Below are 20,891 nucleotides of genomic sequence, written 5' to 3'. Positions count from 1 at the left end.
AATAAATAAAATCTTCTTTAAAAAATTTTTTTAAATAAATAAACACATTAAAAAAAAAACAAAGGAAAAATCTGCCCTGCACTTGGTGAATAATTACATCATGAAATATGTATTCATTTTCTTTTCATGTATAGATGTGGCAATGGGATTATCTTATCTAGTATCTGCATACCACCTTTTGCATAAATTAATTATTCTCTAAAGATTTCCTTACTGGGTGATATTTACTAGCCTAGATACATATCAAAGCACCACATTTTATTCCATGGCTTAACACAAAAACACATGACAGATCTAATTCTAGAAAATATCAAAGAGTGGCAATATTGACTGCCGCGTATCTCAGCTGGTTGCATTTCTAAACTGGTGCTCTTATATGGTGACGCTAAGAAAACCCTCCCATATTAGAATCAAAAGCTAAGAACTCTAGGTTAACAGTGTGACTGGGAAGTAGGACAGGTATGGGTAAAGAAGGCCAGGACTTCTCTCACTCCCCCTAAGGAGGAACATCAGCAGAAACCATCAGGCCTGTGGATTTTTACTGGGTCACAGTGCTAAGGGGCATCATTTTTCAGGCTATCAAAGAAAAAGCTTAAAGATCTTACTTTCATTGCGCATGTTCTCTCTTTGGACTTTTGTGTCCTAAAAGTCCCAACCTTTGAACAGTCTCATTTGGATGAGTTCATCCACGTGGTTGGTATGGTAAGCCAGACTCAACCACAGTCAACTGCCCAGGTAGGGTTGGTATACCAACTGAATCACAATCTCTCAGGGTAGTTCTGGGTATTGTTTTTTTTTTTTCCTAGCTCCCCAGATACCTATGTACTACCAGAGTTAAGAAGCACTCTTCTATATGGCACCTTTGCTGTAGAGCAACTTACAGTCTAGTTATTAGATTCTAGTATATGACACAGATACATGTCATTACTAACTCACATAGGGCAAGGGTACACCTATTTTTAAGAAAAGTAGTTTTCCAAACTGAGGGTTGCTGGAGTGGGGGGTGGGGTGGGAGGGATGGGGTGACTGGGTGATAGACACTGGGGAGGGTATGTGCTCTGGTAAGCGCTGCGAATCGTGCAAGACTGTTGAATCTCAGATCTGTACCTCTGAAACAAATAATGCAATATATGTTAAGAAAAAAAAAAAGGAAGAAGAAGGTAGCAGGAGGGGAAGAATGAAGGGGGGGAAATCGGAGGGGTAGACGAACCATGAGAGACAATGGACTCTGAAAAACAAACTGAGGGTTCTAGAGGGGAGGGGGGTGGGAGGATGGGTTAGCCTGGTGAGGGGTATTGAAGAGGGCACATTCTGCATGGAGCACTGGGTGTTATGTACAAACAATGAATCATGGAACACTACATCTAAAACTAATGATGTAATGTATGGGGATTAACATAAGAATAAAAAAAAAAAAGAAAAAAAAGTAGTTTTCAAATTTCTCTTAAGGAAAAGGCATGTATCACCTATTCCTTAATATATATTTTACATATATATTCATATATATATAATATATACATACACACACATACTATAGAGAAAGAAACAATATACAGGAATACGCAACTGGCCCAGAAACATTATATACATATAATTAGATTCAGTAAGTATCTTGCATTCATTTTAAATGATGTGGGTAGTCTATACAACTTAAAAAATAAGTTAAACACAAAAATTTTGACTTGCAAAATAAAATTTGAAAGGATAACTATTGATGCAAATAAATACAATAAACACAGCAAATGAACAATGAATCCTCAATTTTTACTTTATAAGCCCTGGGAATACATGAGGGGAATCTGCATACCACAAGCAAAGCTTCCTTCATGATGTCTGATCATTATAAACAAAAAATTTTTAGTAAAATCTTGATGGTAATTATGGGAAGAAATTATGCCAGGCCCACTGAATAAACAGGATACAACTTAAATATTTTACTATAAATAATAATATAATGCTAGTCTATACATATATTTTTAAATAAAATTAATAATATTAATGATAACCATTAACGGCATTTTATATTCATGGAACCATGCGAATAAATTATTTGTGTGCATTATCTCATTTAATCTTCACAACATCATGAAACAGGGACTATCACTATACATCATTTTACAGAAGAGAAAACTGTGGTTCAGAGAAGCTAAATAATTTGCCCAAGGCCACTCTGATTATAAGTGAAAGAACCACAATTTAACTTCTGTCTGCCAGAATCCAGAGTCCATTCTCTTAATAAACTGTGTTAAGTCTCAAAACAACCCTGCAATTAAAAAGTATCCTCATTTTACAGTTTAAAAAAAGAGGTTCAGAGAAGTTAAATAACATGTCCAAGACCAATAAGCCAATATGTGCAAGAGAACTGAAAACTATCACCATGAATATATCATAAGAGCTTAGTTTTAAAAGTGAAAATGAAAAATCTTTAAAGTAGTAATAAGCTACTTATAAGAGAACATACATTCTGGACCGCCTGGGTGGCTCAGTTGGTGAAGCATCTGCCTGTGGCTCAGGTTATGATCCCAGGGTCCTGGGATGGAGCCCCGTATGGAGCCCAGCATTGAGCCCCCCTGATTCTCCCTCTCCCTCTACCCCTCCCCCTCCCGCTCATGCTCTCTCTTTCTCAAATAAAATCTTAAAAAAAAAAAAAGAACAGACATTCTGACTCCACCTGGCATAACAATGTGTACTTAGACAACGATCACACAATTTTACACTGTGTAAAATCATGATAGCTCTCATGCACAGATTTATTAAACCCCAACAATGGCCTAGGCATTTTCAAATGTGAACCAAGGAGATGTGTGATGAAAATAACTAGAGGAAAACAAAGAAGACTTGTGTTTGAGCCAAAAAAAAAAAAAAAAAAAAAGAGTTAAAGACTTGGCTAGATCATAAACCTCATATTTTAAGAGAAAAATAATTACAGAATATTAAGGGGAAAACATAAAACATTAATATAAGAATTTTCCATGCTGTTTTCTGGTTCTAACAAAATGAAATATGATCCTTAGGAAATATAATACCAAATTTTTATCCTAGATATATAAATATGACTCCAAAGGCCAGGTATGAACAACCACTCTGCCTTAGTTGCCTGGAATAGATGGTCACGCATCATGCACACATACTCATGGTAGCCACATCTTCATTCACTTGGAACGGATGGAAAAATTTTCTCAATTAACAGGATTTATTATAATGGAAACTTGCATGGTTATATATCTTGGCTGCTGTTGTTATAAAAGGCTATAAGAAGAGATTTATAGCAAAATTTGTATAGAAACCGTCCGACAGAATCAGGAAGTCATTGTGTCTGCTGTACAAGTCCAGCTGATTTTATGCAACCCTTGTGTGTTGCATTCTTTCTCATGCTCTTAATAATGGCAGTAAGGAAGAGAGCTGAGACTTAGTCATTCTCAAATATAAAAATTCCATTAATGAGGGAGAATTTTCCAGTAGTGTCATGCCATCATTTTAAGATGGCTATTATTACACATGAAAGCCTAAGAACTGCATAGGTGAGAAAGGTGTATTTACTTATAGCAATAACGAGCAGTTGGTGGGGGGTGGGAATTAGCATGAGCAATGTTACTTGGTTTAAGTACAGGATTTCTTTTTGCAATTTATAGTGTGCTCCTGAATTATTATGTGTGTGTGGCTGAACAGTATCGGTAGATAGATAAAAAAGAGGTTTCTCTACACAAAAGTCTATAGATCATTCCTGGAACTCTGCAGTGGTTTTTTGTTTTTTCGTTTTTTCTTAAGTGTTTGATTTCTTGCCACTACTGCTTTTCCAGACTCAGAGGTATTAATGAGATAGAGCCTTTGATTGGATGGGGGGAGGGAGAACTGGGAAAGACCACCCTTGTTTCCAGTGGCAAGAATCCAAAAAAATTAGCTTAGGAAACTGTTACAAGATTGGGCTCCCTTCAACTTCTACCAAAGATCCCCACACTTGGGCCACCCGCTGGGTCCAGTGTAAGCGAACACAATTGGTAAAGCCTGGTGCCCTGTCAAGCTCCTCCAAGGACAGCAACCCATAATCTAAGAAAATAAAAAGTCCTGTCCAAGTTTTAACTAAGCAAATCGCCAAGATCCACAAGTTTTCCTGGCTCCAAGGTCTGGGCAGTGATAAATATTTTCAGCTTAATAACGTGCTGACTGCTTACCGCACTTTAATCTAAATGCCTTAAGAGGGTTCTACATTTGAGTTCTAGTTCTAAAATTCTAAATGACAGGACTAAAAATTTTAACCAAAACCACATCCTTCATATTCTATTTTTTTAGGACTATCAATTTGTCATTACTCTACTTTGTGGCTTCTTCATTTAATATTTTCTTGCTATAAATACATCCATTTAAAGTTAACGTTATGGCAGGTAGATGAGCAGAAATTCTTCTCAAATATACACATAATTATAGATAGAAGAAAGATATTAGCATTCATATAATTCCCCTATATATATGATGCTGCAATCAACTGGTTGGTCTATCATAAATGGTGATGACACAATTCCTCCAACATATTTAAAATGTTAATTTTGTTTCTAGAAAAAAGACCCTAGATCATTTAAACGTAATGGTTAAGCATAACCCATAAAAATTATTTATATTACATAACATTGCTACAAATGCAATTATCAGTTTTATATTTGTAGGAAACAATAAAGGTTATCCTTGCTACCCAAGGCTGAGGGAAATGCATAAATTTCAAGTGCTTGTTTTACATTTCCATAAGCCAGTCGTAGGATGACAACAGTGGCAGATGTGATGAAATGTGTAATACTGTTTGCACAATACAGTCTAGAACCATGGTACAATACCTTAACTGTGACTGAAGGGACAAGGTCAGTTCCCACTTCAACATCAGTAGCTTGCTGTAAAAACAGAATTGAGAAGAGAAGGAAGGAAAGAATGGTTGCAAATTACATGTCTATCCATGAGTAAACACAATGGGTGCAATATATACTTCCCACCACCAAAATAGGGAACTAACCATAAAGGACTTATCAATCTAATGACAGACTAAAAGGGTCAACGTGGCTTTTTGAATACCTTCAGCTGGAAAGTCATAGCTAATAAAAACCTTTTCCAAAATGGAAAAAAAAAGGGCACATATTTTATTATTAAAATACTCTCTTGACAAATTTACTTAAATGTTGAAACTAATAGAATTTAAATAAAAAAATTTGGGGGCGCCTGGGTGGCTCAGATGGTTAAGCGTCTGCCTTCAGCTCAGGTCATGATCCCAGGATCCTGGGATTGAGTCCCGCATCGGGCTCCCTGCTCCTTGGGAGCCTGCTTCTCCCTCTGCCTCTCTCTCTCTCTCTGTCTGTCTCTCATGAATAAATAAATAAAATCTTAAAAAATAAATAAATAAATTTTTTAAAAATATTGAAACCAATTAATTCTATTAACTAGTTCTTTATATTATATTGAAGAAAGCCTCCTTGTACTTCTCAGATAAGCATTATGCTATCCTTTAAGGTCCTTATATTTTCAACTTGCCAAAGGTATTCTGATTAATAATATGTATCTAAGACATGTAACTAATGATACAAAGCTTGAGTGGCCTTACACCTAGAAAATAAAAGTAGAAGTGTATTTTTTTACTAGCTCATATCATAAACTAGGTCACTCTTTGAACATCAGCCTGGGTTACTTGATCCTACCCCTTAAAGAATTCAGAGCATAATATAATACAGCAAACATTTCCTTATAAGTTATAATTTACTTATTAGAGTGATGGACTGAGAGGAAAAAATGCTCACTCTATGACAGAATAAGACCAAGGGGTAACATAATCTTCCATAATACCCATTATTAGGGAACAATTAAGATCATAAAATCACTAATCCAACCAATGAATAGATCCATTGTGCTTTTAGTTAACTTATTTGAATTTTTTTTTTACTAAGAAAAACTAAGCCACTTCTAAGCAACAGGGATGGCTATAATATACTGGGTACCAGCATAAGTGAGAGTTGGGAGATTCATATTCTATTATATACGACTCCACAGAAAACGATATATGAACTCTGATCCACCTCAATCCAGAAGATAGGACAGCAATGCTTGTCTCATCTATAAAAGACCTCACTCTAATATAAATTATATTATTTTTTAGATGTGTGCTTTCATAATAATGACAAAATAAAATGCTAAACCAGGCTTTTCGCTCTAGCAGAACCTAAAATCCAGGAAATGTTTTACATTTACCTGTCCACAGATCTATAAGAGAAACCAACATCTCCTGTTTCCTGCTCTTTTCAATCCATGTTTAAACACCTAGGTACTTCAAGGACAGCAGTCCTTTGGGAAGATAAAATTATAGCCAGAGAGAAATAGCTACACAAAGACACCATGGCACCATAGCCATATAAATCGTTGGGTTGGTGTGTTCTAATGGGATGAATATGATACTCTCAGGAATATCTTAAGAAGGAAAAAATAGTAAGACTGGGAAAATGAAGCTGGAAAGAGACACCTAGTTAAGAGGAAACAGCACTCTGAGTTCCCAATAGGGAAATATACATTACAATATAGTGCTATTACACAAGGCCTTTTCCTACAAAGATCAAAAGTTGCTAAAGAACAGAAAGGGAATTCCTCCTTCCAAACAGCTTATGTTTAAGAGAACCTAGAAAAAATTATATAAGTTGCCCAAAGGAAAATAAGAATCATTTCCAAGGCAAGAAAATGTGTGTACATTTGTCAGCTAACTAAGCAAAAATGTTCCACTCAGACTACACCCTTCAGGTAGAGTGAGAAATGGTGTGTGCTGAATGGCCAATGTTTTAAACAGTGCCTCTACTATGTGACTCAGCTGAGTGAATGTTTCTTTCATATATAGTACTTTTTTTTAAGTATGCCCAACTTACTATATTATGGCAAAGTTAACGTGATTTTTATCACAGCTTGGGTTGGCTCTTTATACCAAGATTAATCTTTGAAAACTTAGGACAAGTACTTACTATATTATGCTCTGATACCTAAATATCGAAGTCATTTCCCAGGTAAAATTACATGACATGAACTCCAAATATAGTAAAAACCAGTGAATTTGATCACTTGCCAAAACTGATCAACTTCTGATTCAGACACAGATAAGCTTAATAGATTTTTGCCCAAACTGCAGGCAGTGAGACATAACCAATTATAATGTAACAAGTGCTTACAGAAAACTAAACAAGGAGATGGGGCAACATGACCAAGGACAGTCCCTCTTTCATCCTTCCTGTTTCTCATCTCCATTCATTTATGAAGCAAAAATACTGAGCACTCATTATGTGATAGACACTAAAGATATGGCAGTGGACGAGACAAGCAGTGGAATGCAGGGTATGGTGGTGGTGGTGGTGGTGGTGGTGGTGATGATAATGCTAAAAGAACTAAAATGTAATTTGATGATGATGATGCTGATATTGTTATCATAACAATGCAACAAAGTAGATTCTTATTCCCATTTTACAGATGAGAAAAATTGAGACTAAGAAAATAAAATACCCTGCCCTGGGTCACACAGATACAAACGGCAGGAAAAAATAATTCCTGGCCCAACTGCCCAACTGTTTATTGTTAAATAACACACACAGACACCTCCCTCCCCACCCCCATCTCCCTCTACCCCACAACACTATCTCAGTGAACCTTCAACAAAAATCTTGTAGGGTATTATTCACCTGGATTATGATTACCTCAATATTCTGGTACTGAAAAAGTTGTTTTTTTTTTTTAAGTAGATTCAGAATAATGGGGAAAACCTCTTCTACTATTGCCCCATCCGCTCCTTTTTTTAGACCAAAATCCTACCTAAGGAACTAATAAGAGATTGGAAATGTTTTTTCTAGAAAGTAATAAAGACTAAAAGTTGTTATCCTCCCTAAAGTTTCTATCTGGGGACTAAAAATTTAAACCAATACATATTGATCCCAAATCAGCAGAGTCCAGCACTATCCTAAACCCTTTTAAAGTCTGCGAATATACCTACAGACACTGAATCGAAGTTAGGAGAAACCATGGCAGAAACTTTCAAATCATCTTCTCTCTCTGTCATGGGCCAAATACCTGTAATTTAAAAAGAAAAACAATATTTAATCATAAGGTAAACCTGCTGCATACAGTTTTTTAAAAAAGGTTTTTCTATATCATATATCAAAAAACAACCCCATAAACATACTCACAACTTGAAAAAAACTAATGCATTACAGAATTAGAAATCTGATAATTCTTCCCCCACTACAAAATTTTAAAGAAAAACTGTCTTTCTCCAAAGATACTATCTAAGATGTGTCCCAGTGACTGAAGAGTGTTGGGAACTTCAATGCTCTCTCCTTAACACTATAGGTAGAAGCCCAAACTATAACTTTTTGAAGGTAAGTTGGTCAGAACTATCAAAATGTAAAATATACATATCCTATGATTTAACAATTCTACTCCTTAGCATTTATCCAATACTCACAGACACACCAAAGAAGCTTCTCTGCTGCTGGTAGTTATTAAAAACAAAAACAAAAACAACCTAAATCTCTGTATTTCTATTAATAGGGAAATGCTTGACTAGATTATGGTATATCCACACTGTGCAATGATCCAAAGCCCAAAGCTGTAAATAAGAGTGCTATCCAACTTTATACACTATTATGAAAAGAACTCCAGGATGTGCCTATTAATAAAAACAAAAAAAAGCAAGACATTGTACAATGCATCTAATATGCACATTTGTGTAAAAAGAAATAAACACGAATTTTTTTTAAAGAATACACACTTTTTTTTTTTTTAAGATTTTATTTATTTGTTAGAGAGACAGCGAGAGCAGAAACATAAGCAGGGGGAGTGGGAGAGGGAGAATCAGGCTTCCCGCCGAGCGGGGAGCCCGATGTGGCACTCGATCCCAGGACCCTGGGACTATGGCCTGAGCCGAAGGCAGACGCTTAACGACTGAGCCACCCAGGCGCCCCCACAAACACTCTCGATAAAGGTTACCTTTAAATAATCTAGAGGAACTAGGATCTGGGGGTTTTACCCTTTTAGTACTCTTAGAATTATTTTCATCATATTCATGTTATTTTCACAACTTAAAATTTCACGATTTAAAAATGTTTATAGTGCATAATGAGGTATGAACAAGTGACACAGATCCTAAATAAACGAGAAACCTAAATAATATATATGCAAAAATACATGTGTATATACGTGTGTGTGTGTATTTATATACATATATATATGAATGACAGATTATTGGCTGCCCACCTAACAACCACTTTCCCCTCCTCCTCCTCCTTTGCGGCAGAGCTGTAATTCTACTGAGGCATTCGCCTTCATCTCAAAATCCTTGGATTGGTCAGGTCCAATCATGGTGATTTCATTCCCCCAACCATTTGTTGCTTTAGGCATGAGCACTGGGGCTTAATCCTGGCAGACGTGAGGTGAAGGGAGTTGGGAGTGGGGGGTGCTGGCACACGCTTCTGGGAAAGCTATTTCCCCATAATAAAAAGGGAGACTTAGGAGAAATGTCTCTCTTCTTCCCTGGAAATCATATTTGCACATAATACCTGGAACTGCTGAGATTACCCTGTGACCCTGAGAGGAAACATCCCTCACACACCAAGGATAGCTGACTAAAAACATGGAAAGTTCTTGGATGATGCCACAGGAATCAGCTGTCTCACAAAGAGAAGAACTACCTACAATTGTCATCAGGCATTCCCTCCAGTACTGCAATATTGGATGTAGGAATTTCCATAACTTACTTAGTGACAATACGGAAGCCTGCTCCCTGCCTACCCAATAACCATTCTTCAGTTCTTTACTAAAAGAGGCTCAGTTTTATTCTGAGCAACAAAGTGCTCAGCTAAAACACAAATTTTCCCAGCCTCTTATAAGCTTGGAGTGGCCAGTGAGATGTGAATAGAAGCTGCTCAGGGTGTGGCTTCCAGGAAAGATCCTTAAGGAGGCTGACTCAGCTGCAGATGTGAGGGCAGGAGTTCCAGAAGCCATCCTGGACCAATAGATGACCCTGGGAGAAAGAATTGGAGCCCCTGACAACAGTGGAACTGCCAGACCAACCCTGGTCTGCCCATTGCTGGACTTCTTTTCCATGGGAAAGAAATAAACCTCTGCCTTGTTTAAGCCACCTTATTTGGGTATTGTGTTATGTGCAGACAGACTTGGGCCTAAACAACACATCTTCTAACAAGGTCACCAAGTACAAATGCTTCCAGTACTCAATGGTAAAGGCAACTTAGTTATCCTAGACATATTTTCAATAGGGTACAGAGTTTCATTTATATGCCCCTTTCTTACTGTTCTCTTTCCCTTCCTGAAGACACAATTGTGTGGGAGGCTATCTCAATATCATACTCATTCCTTCACACCCCAGGTAAAGAACATGATCAACTGGCTTAATTATAAGGAAATTCTGCCTTTGAAAGTGCCTACCAACAGATGTTGTTGACTACTGGTAACAGAAATGCTAGGCAGGATTCACACTAATGAGCTGAATATGAAAAACTTCAAAACCATGAGCCATACAGAAATTATTACTATAATTTCATGCTTACAGCATACATTCCTCATATAAGTTACACACATAAAATCAGCTTCAAAAACACTTTTATTACAGTAGATAATATACACCATGTGTACAACAAAATGTACTCTTTAAATTGGCTTTAAATTTTGCTGAAACTCTGCTTTGAAGAAATAAAAAAGCTCTAAGTACCAAAAATAATCCACAAGGCTGTGAACTTATTTTTGTGAATTAAAGTCACTATACCTAAAATAAGTGGCATTTAAATGAATAATGAGGTCATCAAAAAGTTCAGAGTTTTAACTTCTCATAATCTTCTATAATGAAATGATTTAGTGCTTTTATATAATTACAGGTATTTGATAAACAAATATACCACAGTTTTATAAGGGTACAGAATACTAAATTTTTTCAATATCTAGAAATAAAATATTTTTTTTTATAGAATACCGTTTTTTTTTTTTTTTTAAGATTTTATTTATTTATTTGACAGAGAGAGAGACACAGCGAGAGAGGGAACACAAGCAGGGGGAGTGGGAGAGGGAGAAGCAGACTTCCCGCGGAGCAGGGAGCCCGATGCGGGGCTCGATCCCAGGACCTGGAATCATGACCTGAGCCGAAGGCAGACGCTTAACGACTGAGCCACCCAGGCGCCCCTAGAAATAAAATATTTTAAAAGTCCCTCTTTCTCACAAGCTTCTCTTTGGGGTTTTTTTTTTTTTTTTTTTTTTTGGTTGTGTGTGTGTGTATGTGTGTGGGTGGTTTTTTTGTTTGTTTTTTTAGGACTAAAACCAAATGATGATGGCAAAGAAGTGTCAGGGAATTTCAAATATTAACAAAAATTTGAGGTTACGTAAATAATGAACTTTGCACCCAAGTCTGTGGGCATATCCCTACCTTAATTAGCAGTTATTTCAAAATATACAAAACGATCAAGGTAATGACAACTTTAAAATAGCCCAACCCTTCTCACTCAAGGGCATCACTATGGCCAGCAAAAAAAACTTTTAGCTGTAAGGGATTTTTCTGAGAAATCTTTTACACAATTGAGTGTTAATCAAAATATCATTAGCACATTGTTTATGGAAAGGGCAAAATCTCAAGACACAAAATCTAAAGTGAAAAGCAACATTAAATTTATTTAACGAACTCTGGAAATTTCATGTTTCATATATATGCCACTCTTCTCCAATTATATTTTTAAATGACATAAAGAGACTCATAATTCCATTAATCCCCAAAACACTAGTATCAAAAAGGGGGGGAATGTGTATATTGCAATGTGACACATCCAATTTTAACAATTCTCCATTTGAGAGGGGGTGCTGACAACAAATAGGTTTTCTGTAATTGGAGGTACTTAAAAGACCTAAGTTTCACTGGTTTACTTTCAAAACTTTCTAGGAGAATGTGTGAAGCCAAGGCATAATAATTTTACTTTAATAATCATGTTTTTAAAATATATTATCTAAATTCCTCTGAATCTGTCTTGGTAATGGAGACTCAAAAATATATAAATCTAGTGATTGGATCAGGATTAAGATTGGCTCTGGTGTTTTGGTTGGCTTTTGAGGCTCTGCTTCTTTTATTATTCCTACTTGTTTTAACATTTCTCTTATGTGAAAATAGTCCATATTTTTTCTCATTAAAAAAATACTTTTACCTGACTCTGAGAAGAAAACTTAAAATAATGTTTTTCACATGTCCAATTCAAACTGCAGGATTGGTGTTTTGTTTCTCCTTTTAATTTACAATAAAATTATACCCCTGTGAATCCCAAATAAAGATAACATTGACTTGCTCAAAACTCAGAAACTAAAAATATCATCAGCCTCTGAGTCATTAGAAATCAACATACTGCAGGCTACACTCCATTTGGATGGCTAATTAACTGCATACCTAAATAATATCACTGAACTGCGAATGACCACATATTTAGTAACAAAGTGGTAACTCATGTACTGCTTTGGTTTCTTTTAAAAGAAGCAACTAAAATGTTTTCAGGGATATTAGAAGTTAACAAATGATCATTCTAAAGTTTAATGCTCTTCTCAAGTCCTGAAACCACTAGGCAAAGAAGTGTTTTGTTCCTTTCTTAGAGTTTAAAGAAAAAAAATTAGGTATCTCTGTCCCTGAAACACACTAACAAAAGCAATAAGCTATAAAATACAAATTAAAGAGCAACACTGTTTTTACAACTATGATTTTAATTAAGCCTGGAGGAGAAAATTAACTAATACATTCAAAATATTATCTACATACAAAATAATACCAATTTTATAATGAACACCAAAATCAAATACTAAAACTTGCAAATAAGATACCTTGTGATTTATTAACATCTTTGATGATTTTCTGAAGTTCTTTCAATTCTGTATCAAGTTCATCATAGTGTAGTTCTCTAGACTCAACCTTTGGAGCTTGGAACAAAGAAGGGTCTGTCCCCAGGTATGAACACTGCAAGTGACCATCATCACTCAGAGTGACTATCACTCCTTTTAAATCACTACAGTAAGAAAGAGAAAATGAGACATAATTCAAATTTTTGGTGGATTTAGACTTGACCAACAATATTTTTATTCAATTTAGTTTCAACATGCCATTAAGAAAATGGCCATACAACTATCTCTAAAGTTTTACATCAAGGACTCAATTCAAATATTTCAAACATGATTTATATTTATATAAACACTCCCAATGTTAGGATTCATTACACAGGGGGAAAAAAACCTTAACAATTATTATAATAGCTGTCACTTTGGGGGACCTAACTACATGATAAATCATGCTCCAAAAGCTTTCCAAGTACTGTATCATTTAATCCTCGCTCCAGCTCCCACTTGGTAGATTCTTTTTTTTTTTTTTAAGATTTTATTTATTTATTTGAGAGAGAGAATGAGATACAGAGAGCATGAGAGGGGGAGGGTCAGAAGGAGAAGCAGACTCCCTGCCAAGCAGAGAGCCCGATGCGGGACTCGATCCTGGGACTCCAGGATCATGACCTGAGCCGAAGGCAGTCGCTTAACCAACTGAGCCAGCCAGGTGCCCCCACTTGGTAGATTCTTAAGAGGCATGTGAACACTTGCAAAGCTACCGTGGATCAAGAGTGAGCCATGGGCTGGCCGAAGATCATGGCTGAGGCACAGGAACAAAGACAGGACAATATGGGCAATGGTGAAAAATATTAGCAAAGTAAGCCCTGCAAGACCTTGAAGAGAAATGAAATCCCTGCTCCTTTCCTTTTCATTCTCCACCCTGGGGACTTGTGTTTGTGCTCTTTCCCCAGGGGCCCCCACCATGACTTCCTTCACACACCTCCTACTAAAGCAGTCACAGTTACTCTTGCTCTTCACTCAGAGAGGGAGGGAGAAGTATCCCATTTCCTCATTTTGTAGCTCTCTCTCCATCCCTCTTCCTCCCATCCTTTCACTCTTGTCTCTGAGGCTCCTTTAATTTTTTTTTTTTACTCTAGTATCTGGACCTAATATATAAATTATAGATAAACTTAGCATATCATTTTTAAAAGTTGTAAATTTTCCTGATCATGCTATAAAAAGTTGAACACTATTTGCTTCCTCCTTAGCTTACTCAGAAGAAAAAATAAGTCAACATTGTCATAAGTCATTTTGAGCTGATGCATAATGAATTTGATTTTCATTTGTTATATTTTCTGGCGGCCTTTGATTTAAAAAAAAAAAAGAGGTTTCTAGCCTCATTCTAAAGGTTAAATATTAATCAAAACTTACAGAAAATTTGAGAGAAAAAATAACTTGAAAAAAATACTGCTATTCATCTGAAAAAATATATATATAAGGTATTTAAGAGTCTAGGCCTTATTCAGAATGAGTAAGAAATTTTAAAACTCCCCAACGTTGGGTCATGGCAAGTGGTCAGCTCATTAATCAAAAAGCTTAACTTGGCTGAGAGTAGATAGTAACATTGTTCAATCTCTCCTATAGGGTGGCCACCAGCATCCACTTTACCACCTGCCTTCAACCCAAAATTCCTTTTTTTTTTAATATACGTATGCATATCCAGTCCTTATATTTGACTCAGAAGTCAAGAAGTGCTTGAATTTTTACCTCTATTTCTTCAGGTTCTTGATGCATAGAACTTTTTTAAAAATTTTTATTTAAATTTGTTAATTAACATATAGTGTAATATTACTTTCAGGTATACACTATAGTGATTCAACACTTCCATACAACAACCCAGTGTTCATCTCAGTAGGTGCACTCCTTAATCCCCATCACCTATTTTACCCACCTCCCCTCTGGACACAACATTCCTATACATACTTTCTCTAGGACTTACTTAGGCATGGTCTGTGCCACATAACCCTCTGGTATGACTTCAGAGAAACAAAAAATAAATTGATATCACTAACTCAACAGCTAAAAAATTAGACTAGGAGTCAGAGACTCTGGGTTCTAACTCTGACTCTGCCCCTATATAGCAGAGTCAAGTTAGAGAAGTCTTCCTAAATGTTATCTCTAAAATGAGAAAGTGAGACTCAATGATCCTCTATGGTCTTTAAGTTTTATGAATTGGTTCTGTTAATCTAGCTCAGAAAATAAATACTCCCAAAATAAAATTATTTTCTTAAAATAAAGTGTGAAAAGCAACCCCATAGTACCTCTGGGCTTTACCCTTTCTAAGCAGTCAGCTGAAGCCACCTAGTGGCCATGCCATGGAAATCCTAACTTCCAGCTCTGACAAGGCCATTTCAACAGGGCAAACCCTCTGTCCCCTCTGAGTTGTGACTGCGGTCTGTTCCCCATTCCACCCAACCCCACTAAGGTCTGGAAACTTAATGAGTCCTCAGGAAACTCTAGAACACTAAAGACAAGATCTTTGGCTGGCTTCTCAGAGAATGTGGAGATCATCAGTTGGTGTTTTTTTTTTAATTCAGAAGAGTATTTCCATTTTATCTTCACCCTTTGAGCGGTCCATAATATATGAAACCTAGTATGACCCAGTACAAGTATCCCTCAGTATTCACATTTATTTGGTCTATGAATTGGATAACTTATTATTGAATCAGTTTTGTTCCACTGTTTTAGACAGCAAATAGCAACAATTTAGACACAAGAGATTTATCTAAAAATGTATCTAAACCTACTAAGTTTAAGATAGAGTTTAAATAGTAGTGTATACATATATTTCTTCAGACTCTTAAAAAAAATCATTACTGGTGCTCAACCTGTACAAATATAAAAGGGAGGAGTCTTCCCTCACTGAAAGAATTTAACAAAGGTCACCAGAATGTCTTAAAAATAAATCACAAAACTTAAAGCAATTTACTTTTTTCTTCAGTAGCATCAGAATCACTGCATATAATTTAGATAAAATAACAGAAACTTAGACTTCAGTTGAATTCCTTTAAGACTGCGCATTTTATTCCACAGGAACACTGTAATAAGCTCTAAAAACTCTAAAATAAATGAGTGGAATTTCTGTCTAAAACATCTATGATGGGACAGACAATTTGACTGAAGCCTTAGAATACTAATTAATAAGTAAGTCATCACTTGGTATCTTAATTCAAAGAACAAATTTTAAAATACATATATCATTCCTAAAGCTAAGCCAAATTTAAGTATAAAGAAAAAAGGAAAAACACAATCACGGTTGTTGTTTTTTTTTAATCTTTCTAAAGAACATTTTATTTAACAATACTATCCATTTAAGTTAATGTGTAAGCTTCTGTGGATGATAGAATTTTATGCTAGAAGAAGCCATCAAGTAAATCAAGTATGGAATACACTATTACTTGTATCTTTAGAGTTAACATTGCCAAAATTAAGGTCTCCAGATTATTGGTCCTTGAAGCTCATCAGCTAACCCAAGGCATTAGAATAATGTATTTTATGAGGAACCAAGGTCAAAGATGTTATATTCCTAAGACACATAATAATTCTGTGTATTTAGCAATGGAGCATGAAAATAAACAACAGAGGTTACTCAGGAATCTGAAAGTAATTGTTTCATCACTCAGTAAACAGATCCCTGCCTTAACAATACATTCAAACAAAATTCCAGATGGATTTTAAAAGTTAAATTTTAAATATGAAACTACAAAAATATTTATCTGCCCTTGGGATAGAGAGACCTTTTGCTGTAAGAAAGCAATGGAGAAAACTACAAAGGAAAGGATCACTAAATTAAACAACAAAAAAATTTTAAACTTGTTATATGCTTTAAAAAAATGATAAAAAAGAACAAAAGGCAAACTGGGAAAATATTGGCAACCAACATAAAGTACATAATTTAAGTTGAACCATATGAAGTTGTGAATATTTAACTGTTTTTGACCTATAAAAACTATCTTGTATGTTTCATCTAATATGTAAAGAACTCTTATAAACCAAAAAAAAAAAACCTCACAAATCAATGAAAATGAGATTATATCCCAAAAGGAAAAGGTAAAAGGAAATGTACAATTCAGTTAAAAATAAGTCAATAGATAGATGAAAAATATATTTTTAAAAGCTGTATTTGATTATTTAACACTTTAAACTAGAAAAAAATGTATTTAATAATCAGTCCTGCTGTTAGAGAAGTTACATGGAAAGCTCTTGTACACTTTCAATGGAAATATAAATTTGTTAAAGATGTTATTAGTGATCAGTTTAGAAATATCTATCAAAAGCCTTAAAAATGTTCATTACTTTTACACAATAATCGACTTCCACAGTTATTAAGGAAACTTAGAAACAACCCAAATGGTAAGAAAAAGGGGAAATATTTTTAAAAGCATGATGTATCTGTAATAGAAAGTATAGAAGCCATTAACAACCATGTTTTACAAATAATCTGCTTCCAGAAAAAATAGCTACATATATATAGTGTAAAAGCAAAACACAATATTGCATATATACTTATTTTAATTTTGTAAGATATATGTATATAAAATACAGATTAGAAAAAAAAAAATTACCCAAATGCTAATAGAATGGTGACTATCTCTGGTTAGTGAGATTATGAGCTATTTTTATCCTGTCTTATGGTTATAAGATTTTTTGAAACTATTTTTTTTAAGAAAAAAAATGTATGTTCCATTTTCTATCCCCAGAGACTGAATTTGAATTTGCAATTTAAAAGTTAAATAATCTGTGGAATTAAAACTTTTATCCAGTTCTCTATTTTCCAACAAGGCCACTCTATCAAATATGCAACCTGAAAGTATTTGACATAGAGCTCACAAAAGATTAGAAAATGAACAGTTACAATAAAACAAATGAACGGGGGGCGCCTGGATGGCTCAGTCGTTAAGCGTCTGCCTTCGGCCCAGGTCATGATCCCGGGGTCCTGGGATCGAGTCCCACATCGGGCTCCCTGCTCGGCAGGGAGTCTGCTTCGTCCTCTGACCCTATCCCCTCTCATGTGTTCTCTCTCTCTCATTCTCTCTCTCTCAAATAAATAAATAAAATCTTTAAAAAAAAAAGAATAAGTTCAAGGCAATGAATCTTTCCATAAATAAAACTAGATGTTGGAGTCCTTCCCTGTTGCATGAAAGAAGACATGATTCTATGCCATGATTTTCTAGTGCATTAAGACCTTAACATGAATTAAGTCAGGCATTAAACAAACCACCTGTGTATTTTTAGCATATATGTGCTGAAAAGTTACTTTCGCAATTTTTAAAAATAATTATGCCTTGTTTGTCCTTTCCTGCATGACCATCTCTCAGGCAAAGCATCATACCAATACACTTTGATATACATAGCTCATACTGAATATGAAAATCTGGGAGCCAGGAAGAATCAAACATAGAATCTAAATTTCCTGATTCACACTGAGGTATTTTTTCATTCATTATTCCATACAGACTTCCCAAGAATGGAAAATTTAAAATAATTTTTAAGGTACAATTTGAGGCTTATGTAAATGGTTTTCAGTTATTGCTATCCATAATTAGCCTCATGATAATCAAGAGCTGAATTATTTAATGGGAGAGACAAGGTAATTAGAGAGTCCAAGAAAAGGACAAGTAAAATGGGGGAGCCAAGGCCAGCTTCCAAAGATATCAAAGTAGCAAAAACTCTGCAAAAAGAAGTTATCACAGCAAATTGCAAAAATTACAGAGGTTGTATCGGAGAGACGGAACAAAATATCTTTTGTATTAAAAAAATTCCAAGCATCAAGAACTCAGAGATCAAGAACTAATTCTTATTAGACTTAATAGAAAGTCAACACAAGACTATATACTGCATATGACTAATTATATTCACAGACTAAACAAGAAAATCGCTAGCCAGGAAAAAAAAAATGTAACTTCTTAGAAATGCCTATTTTGCACTGGGGAAGCAAAATGTGTTGATAAGGATTTGACTCAACTCTAACTTCTTTTATTATTGAAAAAAATATTTATTTAGCACCTACTGTATTCAAGCACCATAGGAAGTTTACACTGGTCATTTCTCTTGAAGAACTTAAAGTACAGTGGGCAATACAGACATGTAAACCAGCAAGGATGTACAAGACATGCTCTGATGGATATTGGATGTAAGCAAGGGACCCAATAGAAACAAAGGAGAAGAACACCAAATCAGGTAGTGAAAGATGAGAATGCTTCCTAGAGGAGATAACACAAGCAGAAATTGGATAAGAGAAGGAGAACATTCCAGCCAAATGCTCTCCATGAAGGACACACACATACACACAGCACAGAATAACGAACATTCAGGAAAAGTGTTTTAGTAAGGCCAGAACCAGTCATTCAACAAGTATCTACTGAGTATCAAAGATGTGCCAGGCACAGTTCTCAGAGTGAGACAATCAGTGAAGAAATCACACAAAAATCTCTGTCTTCTAGGAGCTCACATTCTAGTAAGGAGACAAATACAAAGAACAAAGAAATAAATATATAGTATGTTCAAAGAGGACAAGTCTATGGAGAAAAAGAAAGCAGATAAAGTAAGACTCAAGTTGGACTTAAAAGGAAAGGCATGATTTGCATAGGTGTTAACCTTAAGGAGGTCATTCCAGAAAAGTGGATAAGCATGAGCATAAGTAATAATATACAGGCGTTTCCAACAGCCAGAAAGTCTATTTCTCCCTAAGAGAATTCAGATGGAAGAGTGGTTGATAAAAATTAAAGAGAGTAATGGGAAGTCACTGAAAGATTCCAGTGGAGGAAAAAAACACATTTTCTCAGTCCTCCTCAAGTTCCATGTATTTGACAGAACTGATTGTGTCCCTCCCATTCACTCATTCAACAGGCACTCCTGATACTATGTATATTTTTTTAAAGTAACACTGTATAAAATGTCATAAAAGTTTACAGAGGTGTGGCTCATGTCCAGTCACTAAGGAAGATAGGTGCCTACATCCTATTCTGGGTAACACAAGACATTATGCGCTATATTATAATGGATGAACAAAGTTCAATAGAAACATAGACAAGGACATTATAAAACGTTAAACTTGTCAAACTAAGAAAGGCCTCATGGAGGATTTGAAAAATGAGTAGATTTAAACAAAAAGAGATGGACAGAAAAAAGGTATGTTGGGTGGAGAAGCAGCATGAGCAGAGGTTTGGAAGTACACAATCACAGGTCATTGCAAGTGCAGTATGAGGTAAAGCATGGCAAGAAATTTTTTTGCATGAGTTAATTCAGAAAAAATGCGAATGTTTCTAGGCCACATTACCTTTCTTTCAAAATTAAAATAGTGTTTAATATGCCCCGTGGGAGAAAGTATATTTCTTACTATTTAGATTAACATTCTATTGAAGAGAAGAATGTCAGTAGGGAAAAAATAATGGCCACTGTTTTTAAGCCACTAAAATGTTAACATATAGACATTTTTGAGGAGAAAAATATAGCAGCTTTCTACACTTCATGCAGTAAGCAAGGTTGGTGCGTGAGGAACCCTGCAGAGTAAGGGCAAGACTGTAGATGCAAATGGGCCAGAGCAAAACAGATCCCAAATGCTGTGAGCACTCTCCTTTAAGTAAGGCAGTAACACAAAGAGAACATTTTAGAAATGGAATCTTCTTTAAAATGCAAATCTGATCACACCATTCCCAGGCTTAGAAACCTCCCTTGGTTTCCCAATTAAAATTCAAAATCCTTTCAACAAAGCTGTGATCTGACCCCTGCTTATTTCACCTGTCTCTCCCCACCCACTCTCCCCACCCCAGCCCCCCACACGTACTGTGTCCACCAGCCTTCCACAACACTGACCTTATTGCATTTCTTTGGGATTGTCACTCTCCATGCCCCTCTGGTGCCTGGCACACTCTTCCTCCTCTCTCCTTATAAATTATCTTTGTCTAATTCAAGCCTATTCATCCTTCAGATTTCAACCCAAATGTCAGAAAATCTTCTCCTGTCCTCACATTCTAGGTCAG

The 20,891-nt window shown here is 35.6% G+C and overlaps 1 protein-coding gene across 7 annotated transcripts in view; it reads right to left on the bottom strand.

The window, feature by feature from the left end:
* The window catches only part of BBS9 (Bardet-Biedl syndrome 9), a 453,139-nt gene that overhangs the window by 269,794 nt on the left and 162,454 nt on the right, over positions 1 to 20,891 (bottom strand). For all 7 annotated transcript variants that reach the window (XR_004682059.1, XM_035020866.1, XM_035020867.1 and 4 more), the window contains 3 exons: positions 12,859 to 13,040; positions 7,994 to 8,070; positions 4,827 to 4,880 (listed from right to left, as the gene is read on the bottom strand). Coding sequence is in view for 6 of the 7 variants with exons in the window: in XM_035020866.1 (XP_034876757.1) it covers positions 4,827 to 4,880; positions 7,994 to 8,070; positions 12,859 to 13,040 (313 nt within the window). In the remaining variant the exon portion in view is untranslated. The remainder of the gene's footprint in view (positions 1 to 4,826; positions 4,881 to 7,993; positions 8,071 to 12,858; positions 13,041 to 20,891) is intronic.

The sequence above is a fragment of the Mirounga leonina genome, unplaced genomic scaffold, assembly GCF_011800145.1.
Source record: "Mirounga leonina isolate KUSES-001 unplaced genomic scaffold, KU_Mleo_1.0 Mir_174, whole genome shotgun sequence".
Lineage (NCBI taxonomy): Eukaryota > Metazoa > Chordata > Mammalia > Carnivora > Phocidae > Mirounga > Mirounga leonina.
Note: the sequence above shows the minus strand (reverse complement) of the source record. Positions and strands in the feature narration are given on the sequence as shown.